The sequence below is a fragment of the Argopecten irradians genome, chromosome 8 (genome assembly GCF_041381155.1).
Source record: "Argopecten irradians isolate NY chromosome 8, Ai_NY, whole genome shotgun sequence".
In the NCBI taxonomy this organism is placed as follows: domain Eukaryota; kingdom Metazoa; phylum Mollusca; class Bivalvia; order Pectinida; family Pectinidae; genus Argopecten; species Argopecten irradians.
Genome location: NC_091141.1, coordinates 7,060,833 through 7,075,754, shown reverse-complemented (window position 1 = coordinate 7,075,754; position 14,922 = coordinate 7,060,833). Strand labels below are relative to the sequence as shown.

The following is a 14,922-nucleotide window of genomic DNA, read 5'->3' as shown; positions in this document are numbered from 1 at the left end:
AACTTAGAGCTTCCATGAATAATACAGCACAGAATTAATCTCCTTATCACAAGTTTCCTTAAACGGATCTGACACCTAGACTCCAGTTCCGTTTAACTTAAACGGAACTAGGAACCAGACCCGAGTTCCGTTTAACTTAAACGGAACTAGGAACCAGACCGAGTTCCGTTTAACAAAAGTACTCAGAGCCGAGTTCCGTTTATTAGGATTCCTACTCTAACTGCATGTTCAATTACCTATTATATACAGGAATCGAACTTAGAGCTTTCAGGAATATACAGCACAGAATTAATCTCTATAACACAAGTTTCTTAAACGGATCTGACACCTAGACTCAGTGACCCAGTTCCGTTTAACTTAAACGGAACTAGGAACCAGACCCGAGTTCCGTTTAACAAAATACTGGCCAACGAGCGAGTTCCGTTTATTAGGATTTCTACTCTAATGCATGTTCAATTAATTAATTATATACAGGAATCGAACTTAGAGCTTTCATGAATGATACAACACAGAATTAATCTCCTTAACACAAGTTTCCTTAAACGGATCTGACACCTAGACTCCAGTTCCGTTTAACTTAAACGGAACTAGGAACCAGACCCGAGTTCCGTTTAACACAAATACTGGTCAACCAGCCGGATTCCGTTTATTAAAATTTCTACATGTAATAAGATGTTTAATTACCATTATAATTCTGAAATCGAACGTAAAGCTTCCATGAATAATACAACACTTAATTAATCTTTATAACAGAATTTCTTCAGCGGGTTTGACACCTAGACCCCAGTTCCGTTTAACTAAATCGGAACTAGGAACCAGACCCGAGTTCCGTTTAACACAAATACTGGTCAACCAGCCGGGTTCCATTTATTAGAATTTCTACCTCTAATAAGATGTTTAATTACCATTGTAATACAGGAATCGAACTTAAAGCTTCAATGAATAATACAACACAGAATTTCTTCAACGGGTTTGACACCTAGACCCTGGTTCCGTTTAACTTAAACGGAACTAGGAACCAGACCCGGGTTCTGTTTAAGCTCAAACAGAACTAGGAACCATATTCGAGTTCCGTTTATTTGATCGGAACTAGGAACCAGACTCGAGGTCAGTTTAGAGCCGACGCTTGCATAGATGTGACTTTTTTAGATATATTTTTACAGGAATTGTCTTTGAAATTTCAGGACCATGTAATCAAAGTAAAAATCATTTCAGTGTAGATTTCTTTACACGAAGTCGACAACGAGACCTGTTCTGTTCTGTTTAGTGTTGGCCGGATCTAGGACCCAGATCCTAGTTCTGTTTAAGCCGATGTTGGCCTATACATTGCCTTTAAAGACTTTAATGAATATCCTGATGCTTAATAGTGCCCCGTATCGCAATACGGGTGCCTTATAGTAATCAGGTTGTCGGTCTATCTGTCCGTCCGTCTGTACGTCCGTCCGTCCGTCCGTCCGCCTGTCCTTTTTTAGTTCTTTTTTGTTACCAAGAAGTCTTAAATTGCAGATGTAGGTTACCTTAGTGCCCTTGTTCTGCATATTACATTTTTGTGCCAATCGGTCAATATGATGGCCGACAGAGAAACACCTTTGATTTTGGTAGTTGAAGATATTTATCTCTATTAAGCACCAAAGGGATCTGTCTGAAATTTCAGAGGTTGGTTTCCCCTAGGTTCCTAGTTGCGTATAAGGCATTTTTGAACCGATCTATCAACAAGATAGCCCCAAATGGGCCATACAACTCAATCAAACAAAATCAACAAGATGGCCAAGAGGCAGTCATCTTGGATTTTAATATTTATTGTTTAAAAAGCAGAGAAAATATTCCTCTTTCGTCAGACATACATCATTCTTTGGTACGCGCCAAGAATCCTCTAAGATATCTTGTAATATATACTGTCATCAATCATTTCGAAATCAGAGCTTCAATTGTACATTTCATTGTCAAGATATTACTTTTCCTAATCGCAAAGCACCTTGAGCGGGGCCTATTTTGACGTGTCAGTGTTCTAGTATTTAACAGTAATCGTCTTCGGAACCTTTAGGAACATATAATCACAGAAAAACTCAATATAGCGTAGAAACGGAGTCGAAAAACCATGCCCGAGTTCCGTTTAAGATCATACGAATCTAGGAATTAGACCCGAGTTCCTTTTAACCCAACGCAATCAAATTCCATATTCAGTTCACGTGCTTTTACTGACCAATGAGTTCGTTTATTATGATTCCCACGTGTAATAAGATGTTTAACTGGACATTTTCATTGGACAATATGACGGGTGTTTATCTAACAAGGAAAAGTGGTCAATGGCATTCATATCTTAACTCGAGTTATGAAGAAGAATTTTTCCTCATCTCGCACGCTTAAGTTAGCCCTGTTGCACCTCAGTTTTGGTCAAAGGTTCAAGCCCCTGGTTATGCAATACACGATAGACTGCCGTCCTCTTTGCCTGCTAAGCTTGAGTGTTGAACTCTGGAAACTTGGTCAATGAACCAGGTAGTGTTCGGCTCCAAGGAGCACCACACGATGGAGAGGCTGTTGCGTCTCTCCATCCAGAATGTCATATATAAACTTGAAAACTTCTGCCCTGAACAGGACATTGAGAGGATTGGCTTCTTTGAAGGTGTCATTACTCGTCAATGTCAGACGTGGTCCCTTCTGCCTTTTTTGAAGAGAATTCAGACGTTGAAGGCCATTACCTCACAGAGGTCAGTACCACCAAAAAAGAAAGCTAGAAATTCTGCTCCCACTGTTATATGCGACCGAAGTCAAAGCCTTATTTCAATGGTAACATTGGGAAGGGTAGGAAGAGTACAAATCATTGGGACAAGACGAAAAAGTTCCTGATTCGTCTCTCCGTCCTTGCTCGTTCCATACGAAAGGTCTGTTCTTGAGAATTCAGCCAGTCTCAGATTCAAGTCCTCCTCTCGTAAATTAGGGTTTGGGTAAGGCAACAATTCTCCATCTGTGAAGGTCTCGATATTCCTCGTTTTCATCTTCCTGTAGGAGATCGTCAGTCCACCTTCTTTCTAGAGTCAATGGAAGGATATCACCCAGGACCCTTGAGCCTTTTCTGTAGTGAAGGAGCGGTTTGGCATTCCATACTTGCGGCATCCGCACTTTGTGTCAAAGTATGTATTTTTTCCCTCCTTCGGGGGATCCGGAGATGGCAGTTTCCATCCGGGAGGAACTAAGGACCATGCTTTTAAAGGGCGCGGTCGAGGAGGTGCCTATTATGGACTACACACTCGGCTTCTATTCCAGAATAATTCTGATCCGCAAGAGGTTTGGAGCTTGGTGTCCCATCAACTGCTGCTGGTTGTAGTGTGATTTCTGCACTCTAGGGAAGACATGTTCACAACTATGTCGACGAATTCCTAATGATCCATCTAGTTCGGGAATCTTTGGATCGGAACACCCGTCTGGTCATGAAACTTTTGCTTAGAGTTGGCTTAGTTCCTTAAAGAGTATGAGGTTCCCCTTCTTAAAACATTGTCTTCTTGGGAAACCGTTTCCACGCGGTTCATGGTATTGTCATTCCAACTTTGAAGAAATTCGAGAAGGCCAGAGATATTCCTCTGACCTTCAACGGCTGGCCCCTCGTTGGTATCTAAATATTCTGTGTTATCTCAACTCATGGGGTTTGCTCGGTGGTGTACTCTGAAAGGCAATTACAAATGTATTTCAGGGGGTTTCGTTGTCGTCCATGCCAGCTCCCACCGTTAACATGTTCACGGATGCGTTCATGGAAGTGTTAGGGGCTTACCTCGACATACATTGCCAGTCGATGGAGTGGTCTAGGGAACATGCAGAAGATGATGGCTGTTATGTTTTCTCTGCAGACATTTTAGAAGATTCTGCATTCCAATGCGGTTTGAATGGCTACGGACAACTCTACAGTGGTCGCTTATCTGGAGAGTCAGGGACACCAGCTCACGTCCTTTGTGCCCCCGCTATCAGTATTTCCGTATTATTCCTATCTATAAGGAAATGCAATTAACAATTTTAGTCAAGCATCTTCCAGGAAGCGCAAATGTTCTGGCGGATAATCTCCAGGCGGCGCCAGCTGGTTATGACAGAACGGCATCTATATCCCTCGACCTTTTTGCCTCTTTTCTCAATAATCAGTTGTCAACCTTTGTCTCTCCGTGGCAAACCAAATGGCTTGGGCCATGGACGCAGGGTTCTTACAGAAGTTTCCGGAGCATTATTGCTCCTTCTTTCCGATAGCGCCACTGTTGCCGCGTCAACCCTGGTTTTCGGAGCTCTTGTCGTTTCTGGTGGCTCGTCCTCTGGTTCTCCTCACCAAAAACAAATGTCTTTCGTTAGCATCGGCCCCAGACGTTACCTTCACGCTTGGACGTGATTTCAGGAGTCCTAGCTCAGACAGGCTTTTCTTCGGATATGTCAGCTCGCATCGCCCGATCAATTAGGTCTTTCTCCTCTGCCGCCTTCCAGTCACGCTGGAAAATCTTCTTTGATTGGCGTCAGGAAGATTGATCCGGTCATGGCCTCTGCCCAGCTGATTGCGAGTTTCCTTCTCTGTCTTGTTTAGGGAGCACAATCATGTACTATTGCAGGCTATCACACAGCTATTGCCAGTGTACTTTCTTTCCGTGGTAAACCAGAGGTAGGATCTTCATTTCTTTGTTTTTCTTGTATTCGGGGGTTCAATCTGGACAGGCCTAACGTACAGTAGTTAGCTCCACAGTGGAACCTAGAACTCGTTTTAGAGTCATAAATGGGGGCTTCGGCTTCTAATGGGCCTTTAGGATCGGACTTCATAAAGTTTTTAACTTTTAAGACTGTCTTTCTGCTTGCTGTTGCCTCAGGCCACATGAGAAGTGATATTTATGCATTGTCTTTTCGCTCTTCGCGTATTTCATGGGCAAGAGCTAGCTCTGCCGTTACCCTTCTCACTGATCCTGAAATTTGGGCAAAGAATTGGGAACCAGGTTTTTCGCCCCATTCCATTAGAATCCCTTTCCTGTCAGTCTCTATTGAGTCTGGGGAGAATTATCAGATGCTTTGTTCCTGTCGGGACCTTAAAACAGGGTCAGCAGGATATCTCCTTCCAGTCCATCTCCACATTGATATGTCAGGTGATCAAGATTGCTTATGAGCCGTCTAATGATCAATCTCATGCGGAATGCAAGGTGAGGGCTCATGAGGTTAGAGCCCTTGCGACTTCTTTGGCTCTCCGCAATAGGTCCTTGTACCAGGACATCAATGTCTTCTGCCGTTTGGCGTGGTCAGTCTACTTTCACCTCCGGTCTCTGTCCTTCCACTCTGATGGACTGTTTTCTGTCTGTGACTGTTCCTCCTCAGTATACATTAAATGCATTTATGGTCTTTTAACCTTATGCGAGCAGGTTTCACAATGGTGCACCTCTTTCCACGGAGAGGTATATCCGTTTTTACCTTTGTTCATTCAACCCTGTTTTATATTCTCTGCCTGGGGCCTGTCCCCTACATTTACCATTTGACTGGGCTGCCTGGCTTCGGACTCGCCATTACGGTAAGAAAGACAAATTCGCATACTAAAGTTATAGTAGCGTATTACTGTAAAGAAATTGAGGTTTTTCAATGTAAAACCAATTTACATGATGTAAAACTAACAATGACTTTATGGGGTTCCACTCTTCTGTCCTCCCTCCCTTTCATCCTCAGTCATTTGGCCTCGTGGCTACATAGAGGTGTTTAGGAAGGGACATCATTCTATATACTCTCGTCGAGTACGAAATAAGGTACGGTAGGGAGACGGGATTCTCAAATATAATGTTTTCAGGGCTATAAAAATTGGTGTATGTAGTGAATTTGAATTATAAAGTTATAGTAAGTATTATATCATGAAAGTGGCTTAACATTGAAAAAAACCCTCTAATTTCCTTATAAAAGACTTCTTCTCTAAAACTAAGCACGATATATAACAACTCATATTGCAAAGGTAGTATCTGTATGGGGCGAGGATACAAAATTATAAAAAGGGTGTGGCTTATCCCCTTGGGCCTGAGGGGCGGGGCCAAAAGGGGTCAATTTGTTTATTTCCATATAAACGACTTTTTTCTCTGAAATTAAGTATGGGATAGTACTCATATTGCGATGGTAGCATCCTTAAAGGAATTCAAAATTGTAAAAATGCTGGGACTGACTCTCTACCACTATTGATTTGCACTCATAATCATATGATATTGAAAGCATCATCATTATATGATGGAGATTTAAAATTAAGCAAATCGTGGAGCCTGTTTTGCTATTTCCAACTGTAAGAGTTTTTGTGACAATTACTTCATAAAACAGGTGATTCTTCGTGATCTATTTTGTTGACTCACGGAAGGATATTCTTAACCAAGATCAATAGGTACAATATACATGTATATTTCGAAGGCAGTTTTGGTTTATGCTTGCAGTTCGATAAAATGCACATCAATTTAACAAGATATTAAAATATCAGAAAAATATTAATTTGAAATACTCCTTCACATAAAAATAAAAATAAATGGAGAAAAATAATCTGGAAATCTAAATATTTCGATGAAACATTGTTAGATTTAAAATTAAAAATAAAATCCTTTTACCATGGGGATTAGATAAAGATATCTGTAAAAATCGTATGTACTGGGCTTAAACGGTCTAGATCTGTTGCTAGGAATTTCCATTTAATTTCAAAAGAATTCCGGTCTCATTCATAAACGCCACACGTCGCGTTATCGCATAACTTCACTCGGTCATTTGGACCAGTTGAGCTAAAATGAGTAAATGCTATGGCAAGCCAATTTAAAATTTATTGAAGAAGCAAGGTCCATCCAGAATTTGATCGAATTATATAAGATATCATATATTATTATATTCGATATCAGGCCCTTCAGGTCAGATGAGCTTTACAAATGTTTATACAAGCGTTGGGTTATACGGAACTCAGGTCTGGTTCCTAGTTCAGTTAAAGCTTAAACGGAACTCGGGTCTGGTTCCTAGTTCCGTATAAGCTTAAACGAAACTCGGGTCTGGTTCCTGGTTCCGTTTAAGTTAAACGGAACTGAGGTCTAGGTGTCAGATCCGTTTAAGAAAATCTGTGTTATAGAGATTAATTCTGTGTCGTATCGCTGCTGAAAGCTCAGAGTTCGATTCCGATATATAATATGTAATTGAACATTCAATTAGAGGTAGAAATCCTAATAAACGGAACTCGGCTCGTTGGCCAGTACTTTTGTTAAACGGAACTCGGGTCTGGTTCCTAGTTCCGTATAAGCTTAAACGGAACTCGGGTCTGGTTCCTAGTTCCGTTTAAGTTAAACGGAACTCGGGTCTGGTTCCTAGTTCCGTTTAAGTTAAACGGAACTCGGGTCTGGTTCCTAGTTCCGTTTAAGTTAAACGGAACTCGGGTCTGGTTCCTAGTTCCGTTTATTAAACGGAACTAGGAACTAGGAACTCGCAACCAACTTCAGCCCTCCGAAGAACGTACGGTTATGAAGTTATAAACATGTAAACTTCGACAGACACTGCATATAAAACAAACATACTTTCAGCTATGATTTCATAAGGTCAGACAGACAAACACACACAAACAAATTAAACGTTTTAGCTTATTTGACCCTGTGACCTTGAATAAAGGTCAAGGTCATTCATTTGAATAATCTTGATAGGCATGTATGCCACAGGCCCAATATCAGGTCTGCAGAACTCTCGGTTATTACGAAAAAGTAGTTTAAATATGTTTCAGCCTATTTGACCCCTGTGACCTTGAATGAAGGTCAAGGTCATATTTGAACAAACTTGGTAGCCCATCATCAAAGACTTGCAACAAGTTCAATATCAAGTCTCTAGGAATCTTGGTAATTAAGAAGTCTTTTTAAGAATTTCGCCTATTTGACCCCTGTGGCCTTCAATGAAGGTCAATGTAATTTATTTAAACAATCATGGTAGCCCACTATCCAAGCGTGCAAAAGGCCTAATATCAGTTTTCTAGGGATCTTGGTTATTAGGAAGTCGTTTAAAGATTTTAGCGTATTTGATCCCTGTTACCAAGAATGAAGGTCAAGGTCAACCATGTGATCAACTTGGCAGCCCTTCTTCCCAGCATACCATAGACCTAATATATGGTCTATAGGTCTCTTGGTTGTTAAGAAGTCATTTAAACATATTCCAGCCTATTTGACCTCTGTGACCTTAAATGAAGGTCAAGGTCATTCATTTGAACAAACTTGGTAGTAATAGTACTTTATCCCAGGATGTGACAGGCCCAATAGCAAGTCTCTAGGCCTCTTGGTTATTAAGGTGAATTCGTTTAAAGAATTTTAGTTTTTTTTAACCAATGTGACATTGAATGAAGGCCAAGGCGAATGGAAAGCATACGTTATGTAATGAGAAAACCACGCGCTATGTCAGGATCTACCTGAAAAACTAAACGGGGATGACGAAGAGCGTACGGTTATGAAGTTAGGAAGTTTAAAGTTTGTTCGAAAAAAAGTAGTTTTTTACGTCTATGACCTTGACCTTGAACATTTTTGTAAAAAATCGAACGTACATTTCAAGATCTCATGTACATTCATAACGTGTCCAAATTTGAGCGTCGTATCTTGTTCCGTTAGTGAGAAAAAGTGTTAAGATGGTTTGTGGAAATAATAAGAATAATAACTAGATTTGATCGCGATCAAAACACGCGATTTCCATCCAGCATATAATCATGTTATCGATCAGATTATCATTTTGATAATTTTCTCTTTGCATAAAATCGAACTATCTTTAATGAGCGAACAAACGGTCGAAAGAACGAACAAACGCACACCCGAGTGAAAGAAAGAAAACAATAACTATCGAACGAAAATAACAAACGAACAAAAAAAGAAAGAAAGAACGAATATAATAATTACATACACAATGTATCTGGTTGAACACGGGTATCAACGTGTCCTTCATTCCATCCGTCTTTTAATCGGACCGTGTACACTTCCGGTTACAGACATATGCCACGAACATACTTCCATATTTGATTTTATTAACTCAGACAAACAAACACACGAACACATGAATTAACGACAGACAGATTGGACAATCACGATACGGTGATCACAATTTGCACACATGGACGAACAAAACAGCGCTGAAAAAGTTGAAAGTTAGAACGCATTACGATGAAATAAATATACACATAAATAACACATACATGAAGTGGCATATTTTTTGCCTGCTGTAAAGATACACAGTAAAATCTCAATTAGTCGAAGATGAAGGGACTACCTTAAAAAAGTTCTTCATCTAGACTTCGACGCATAAACTGTCTAGACAATGCACCAAGTTGTTGTTAGTTGATGTTATCACTTAAAAAGTTTTTAAGTTTTGAAATTTTGTTTTCAAAATTTACAATTTTATGGGACTCACGCAATAAAATCAACTGAATGGATCACTGCCTGTCGTGTGAAACATACATGTGTATTGAACGAATCACTGCCTATGATGGGATATTAAAGATATATACTATATTTTTAAATGAAATCTCATTTTGTGTGATGTATGTGAAAGGAAGCCGCCATATTTTAACAACCAATTTTATGTGATTATTAACACGCAACACTGCGCGGGTGTCAGTTCGCTAAACCTGCCTATATTATTAGGCTTTTAAAATGTGTGTTTTTGCCTAATAAAACGTGAAATCGGAGGAAAGATTTGGCCTACGCTACGTCAGCGGCATATTTCTAATGCATCGTCCATACCCCGCTGCCCCCATGGTATATCTCATTTGTGAAATTAAACAACTCTGCACAATGAAATACTTCTGAGACCCTTCTATTTTACACATTTGTTATGGCCGCCGACTACACATTTAGTTGAGTAAACGGCAGCAAATCACCATCGTTTCCGGTTTTATATTTAAAAAAGCCACGTGTAGTTGAGAGGTAAACAAAATGCCAGCCATGTGTAGGCCTGTTGTGAGCTACATGTAGATGCGGTACCGCCGCCGTGTTCAATTTAAATGCTTGACAACATGTCGTGTATGTCGACCGTGATTCCACTATAACAAATCTAAGTGGTTGGTATTTTGTTTCGTCTCAATAGACAGTCTATTAATCTGTCTGCTCGTACGAAATGACAGGACACACACTGCGTACAGCACGCACATTACTTTGAGATATATTTCATTAAGTCAGATAGACAAACAAAACAAACCCACGAACAAACGAATGGACAGACAGACGGACTGAATGATGGATGGAGGGATGGACAGGCAGACACGCACGATATACGATTTCAATTTGCACACAAGGACGAACGAACAGTGCTGAGCCAATCAGCGGGACTCTGGTGAGAAAACAAATTCCCAATTTTAATGGGATTTGAATTGCCATATTTGGAGGGCTATATTTCCGCCATTTTCGGATTCATGATTTCGAAATTATAACCCTGTAGAGACAATAGGCCAGAGTCTCAATTTACAAAAAAATCAACACCCTACATTAAATAATAAAGGCGCTACGAGTTTTGTGATGTGTAAAGATTTAAAATCAGCAAGAATTGATAGCAAGTCGTCGTGTTCTGTGGTAAAGAGATCTAACTGGTTTTGTAATTGTGAAAATATAATGGGTACTTCAGGTCGTGTGGTGTGATTTACAGAATTTTGTATTAAGGTAGATGCTGTGTTGATATCATCAAAGATAACATTGATGAACCTGTGGTAGTCATTGAAATTTATGGCATATGATATCAACCATTTGGATTTTGTAGAAGTTATGGTATCAGTTTCTTTGAATACAACATTTTCATTAATTTTAATTGCTATTACTATGGTGAGTAAGCAAGAAAGAATTAACAGTCTCATTGCGAATTTTCTATTTTCTGTAATAAAAACAAAAAGAATACTTAGTTAAAAATATATTACATCAATTAACAATGTATAAGGCCATAATATATGTATATGAGAATAATTGATTGACAGTTCAAGGTAATAAATTGAGCAATGCTTCGTGTGTTTTTAACATGTGTTGCATCGCCGCCTTGTATGATTGTGTATGTTCGCTATCTGTACTGCCTGGGGATGTATTTGTATCTGTCTGTGTGGAGGTGTGAACTACCTTGTTCTGGCTGAAGTCAATGGAAGTGATGTTTGTGCTGTTCTGTTGCTTTTTATGTCTGTGACTTCGAAGTTCCATGTGGGGAACAGGTTCATCATCTGAGGAATTGTCACGTTGATGTTTGGTGCGGTTTACAATTTGTGGGTTGTTTTTTCGAACTTGTGTTTTTGTGCGGGGACGGTTTGGTGGTGGTTGAGGAATGTCATTGTCTGTGTCACTGTCGCTTCCGTCATCGCTGGAGGGCGGACAAGCATAATGTGCTTTGCGAGTAGGTCTGTCTGTACTGTTTGGTTTGGGGATATCCCATTCAAGTTTTGCTGGCTGTAAATGTTTCGCGTGTGTTTTGTGTATGGAGCCATCTAGCTGGTTTTTAATGATAAATGTGGATGGAGATGTTTGTTCTATGATGCGATAGTGTGGTGTCCATTTTGGTTCAAGTTTGGTGTTGCGTTGGTGATTTCGCAAGTAGACTGCGTCTTTATGTATAATGGCACATTTGTGACATCATTTATTTGTGAGCGTAACGTCATACTTTACAGAGTGAACAACGTGAATTGTGGCCCTTCGCAATGGAGTTATCTCCCGCAAGTCCACCGCAAGGGATCTAACTCCCTTGCGGGCATATATGCGTCATATACAAAGACGGAATAATTAAACAATCAGTACCCTCGTGATGGGGCAATATGGCGATTTGCTCAACCCCGAGTCACCCTCGGACTACGCCTACAACTCTCGGGTAGTCAAATAATCATGTCGCCCTACCACGAGGGCATCAATTATATAAAATATCCTATTCATATGAATAATAAACGAGAGATTACATTCAGTCATACCTATCTACATATCTAGTAACAGATGAAGTTTACTCAAACAAATGAATATATTCACACACACCTTTGTCCTCAATTTCTCTTATTTTCCTTTGGTCATCAGTCGCTGCAAAGATATGATAACTGCATATATGTATACGACGCTTTTAAAATCAGCCAAGACTATTTATAAATAAAATAGCAATCATATTACAAGTTGACAAGATTAAATTAATTTGTCTACACATTTTTATAGCAGTGTTAAGAAAAAGTTATCAGTTTAGTACATGGCGTGTTTTGGCTCTTTTAACTTATCTTTATCCCTTTATGATGAATTTATATACATTGCTCTCTTTCATACCAACCAAGACGGATTTGTTATTGTTCTTAAATAGTTACATAGCTGAGAAATAGTTACATGATCATAGCTGAGAAATAGTTACATGTTCATAGCTGAAAATAATAAAAATGGATATATGGTTTGCCAATGTCACATAAGCAAAAAAAATTGCTATAGTTACCGATACTACCTATCCCTTGAATTGTCCTGTGTCCGGGTCCACCTGTCATATGCCCACTCTGTCCACATTCTGCAGAAATAACAATGCAATACGTCACAAACGTTTAGACATTCATTTTCCCGAAGTAAAGTAGAATACACTTCTAGAAGCTAACACTTGAAGATCAATCGCCTTTTTATGTACACAAACAGCTTGAACATAATGAACGGACTAAGAATTTCGTTATAGACGAGTATTCGTAAGATGCTCTTTTCGAATGTCGAGCCAGAATATGGAAGTCTTTTTTGTCTTTGAGAAAATATAGCGGCCAGACTGGGATTCGAGCCCGGACCTCCCTGTATCTTTCTTTTTTTTTAATTTTTAATTGTTAAAGCATAAATGTGTTGCGTTAGATTATCTTATGCTATCTTGTTGCGAATAGAGGCAAACAGAATATTCTTTGTTTCTTTATACATAACAGTTATATGTCCTCTTCCACTGGTAAAAAATCAGTTTCCACTCCATCGATGAAATATAGCGGTTATTCTTTAATAAACAAGGAAAATCCTTTATAAATTATTCAAACTGATATAAATAAATGACATAAAAAAATACAAACATTTAGTGTTTGTAATTATATTGAACGTTACAATTCCTTTTGGTTCTTTCTCCACTCAAAGTCATTTTAATGAATATCAAGATCAAATTACTGCTTATTCTTGTATTTTGTGTTTATTGTTCTTCAAATAAATCATTAATTTGCACTGGTATTTGCTTATTTGTTTGAAAACTTTCCCCACAAAATACATGTAGCTTAAAATTACTTTGCATGTTTATTACACAAGTCATCAATATTGACACTGTGATTAAAACACAGATCCTTATAACCACTACGTTAAATAGAGGATCTAACAATATCCAATAAGGGGTCATGTTCGGGTGACCTTTATACCACGTGTACAATTTGCTTTGTTGTGTTCTTTGGGCGTGATGACTGCTGTACATTTACGGAAATAATTCTGACAGTCTTTTCAAACTATTTCGTCCCCTGAAATCCACTGTCAAAATTTTGCAATTTTTTGGCCATTTCCAAAGGTCACCTGGACATGACCCCTAATGGGATTGTTTTTTCAGGTCCTCTTTTCCAACGTAGTGATAATAAAGATATGTATTTCAATAAGTTTGAAATATTGATACATTTTGCGAACCACTGACTATTATATTTAATAGACAAAATGTTGATGACCCGTTTTTTGTATGACTAGCTTATTTAATCATGATGCATATATCATTACATCAAACTTACCTTCTACCTGACGAATAATATCTTCGGCTCCTCGCTGAAGTATTTTCTCTAAATCAACATGTATACGTCTGAAGTCCTCATAAATGGCGTCATATTTTCCGTATGAAATAATACCTTTCGCCTCCAACCTATTGAATATGTCATTTACATGTTTGATGTCATTATTGTTCAATAGACCTAAATGTCCCTCCAATAATGCAATGAAATCTCTCAAGTTGTCATTGTCACCGGGCCTTAAATAGCGAGTTAAATCATTAATCATGTGAGCGTGGATTTGTTTTATCTTCTTGCCTTTCTCCTGTGCTTGCTGGTTTTGATTGTTGGCAACCTACAAATAAAACCGAAATCAATAAATAACTCTTACAGCTAATGAAAAGTAAAGTTATACCAAATATTGAATCATATATTGAATCATATATATATAACTGTTGGTTTTTTTGTAAGGTAAAAAAAAGACAGCATCTCGCGACCATGAAGGTTAACATAGATTTATTCATTCTAGTATCCAATTGACCGTGCTTGGTATATTTCAGCAGTCCTACCTTATTTCTGTCAGTATGATGGTTGTTGGTAGGAGATTGGTCGGTCGGCGAAGGTTCAGCAGGAGAAGCATCTTCGTCGCGTCCAGGTAATGCCCGTGGTCCAGGGTTTGGATGAATTCCTTGAGCCACCAGTAGTATTTTTATAAAACTGACAGATCCGCGCGTTACTCCATTTATGGTTGTTTCTGACTGCCTACCCCCTTTACGCATGGGACTTAACGTCCCTATACGGGTTCTGTAACACTTCAGATCTACTCCCTTGGTGATCTACCAATAAAACAATGTCCAATAAAATAAATGTCATATGGAGGAAATGAACCTTAAATATAAGTCATAGACTTAAATAATCAATTTTGCAATTATCTTTGTAATTGTGAAGCCTTACAATTCAACAAATTTTATTACAAATAATATGCAAATGGATTTGGCAACAGGCAAAGTCTATATAAGCCATCTCCAAACAAATCCGGTATAGTACAATTAGCGAAATTTTTTTTAACATTTAACATAACCTCATCAATGAATATTATCATTAGTGTATCGCCCCAAGCTATCACCGTAGAAAAAAATCTAAAAAAATCTTTTAGTTTTTTTATATATATTCTGATATACATTGCAATAAATATGTATTTTTTTCTTCATCACAATTGTCACAGCCATGTAGTAGAGTTTTGTGTTAAAATGCGAATGGGGAATATA

The 14,922-nt window shown here is 38.7% G+C and overlaps 2 protein-coding genes across 2 annotated transcripts in view; both read right to left on the bottom strand.

Moving 5' to 3' along the window:
* Nucleotides 1-14,922, bottom strand: part of LOC138329231 (soluble guanylate cyclase 88E-like) — a 317,936-nt gene that overhangs the window by 174,613 nt on the left and 128,401 nt on the right. The gene's annotated exons all lie outside the window — the stretch shown is intronic.
* On the bottom strand, nt 11,569-14,520 carry LOC138329228 (uncharacterized). Its single transcript, XM_069276056.1, has 4 exons — nt 14,224-14,520; nt 13,682-14,009; nt 12,397-12,465; nt 11,569-12,002 (listed from the first exon to the last, which is right to left on the bottom strand). Exons 1-4 carry the CDS (start codon nt 14,431-14,433, stop codon nt 11,929-11,931), a joined length of 681 nt encoding a protein of 226 aa, XP_069132157.1. The 5' UTR covers nt 14,434-14,520; the 3' UTR covers nt 11,569-11,928.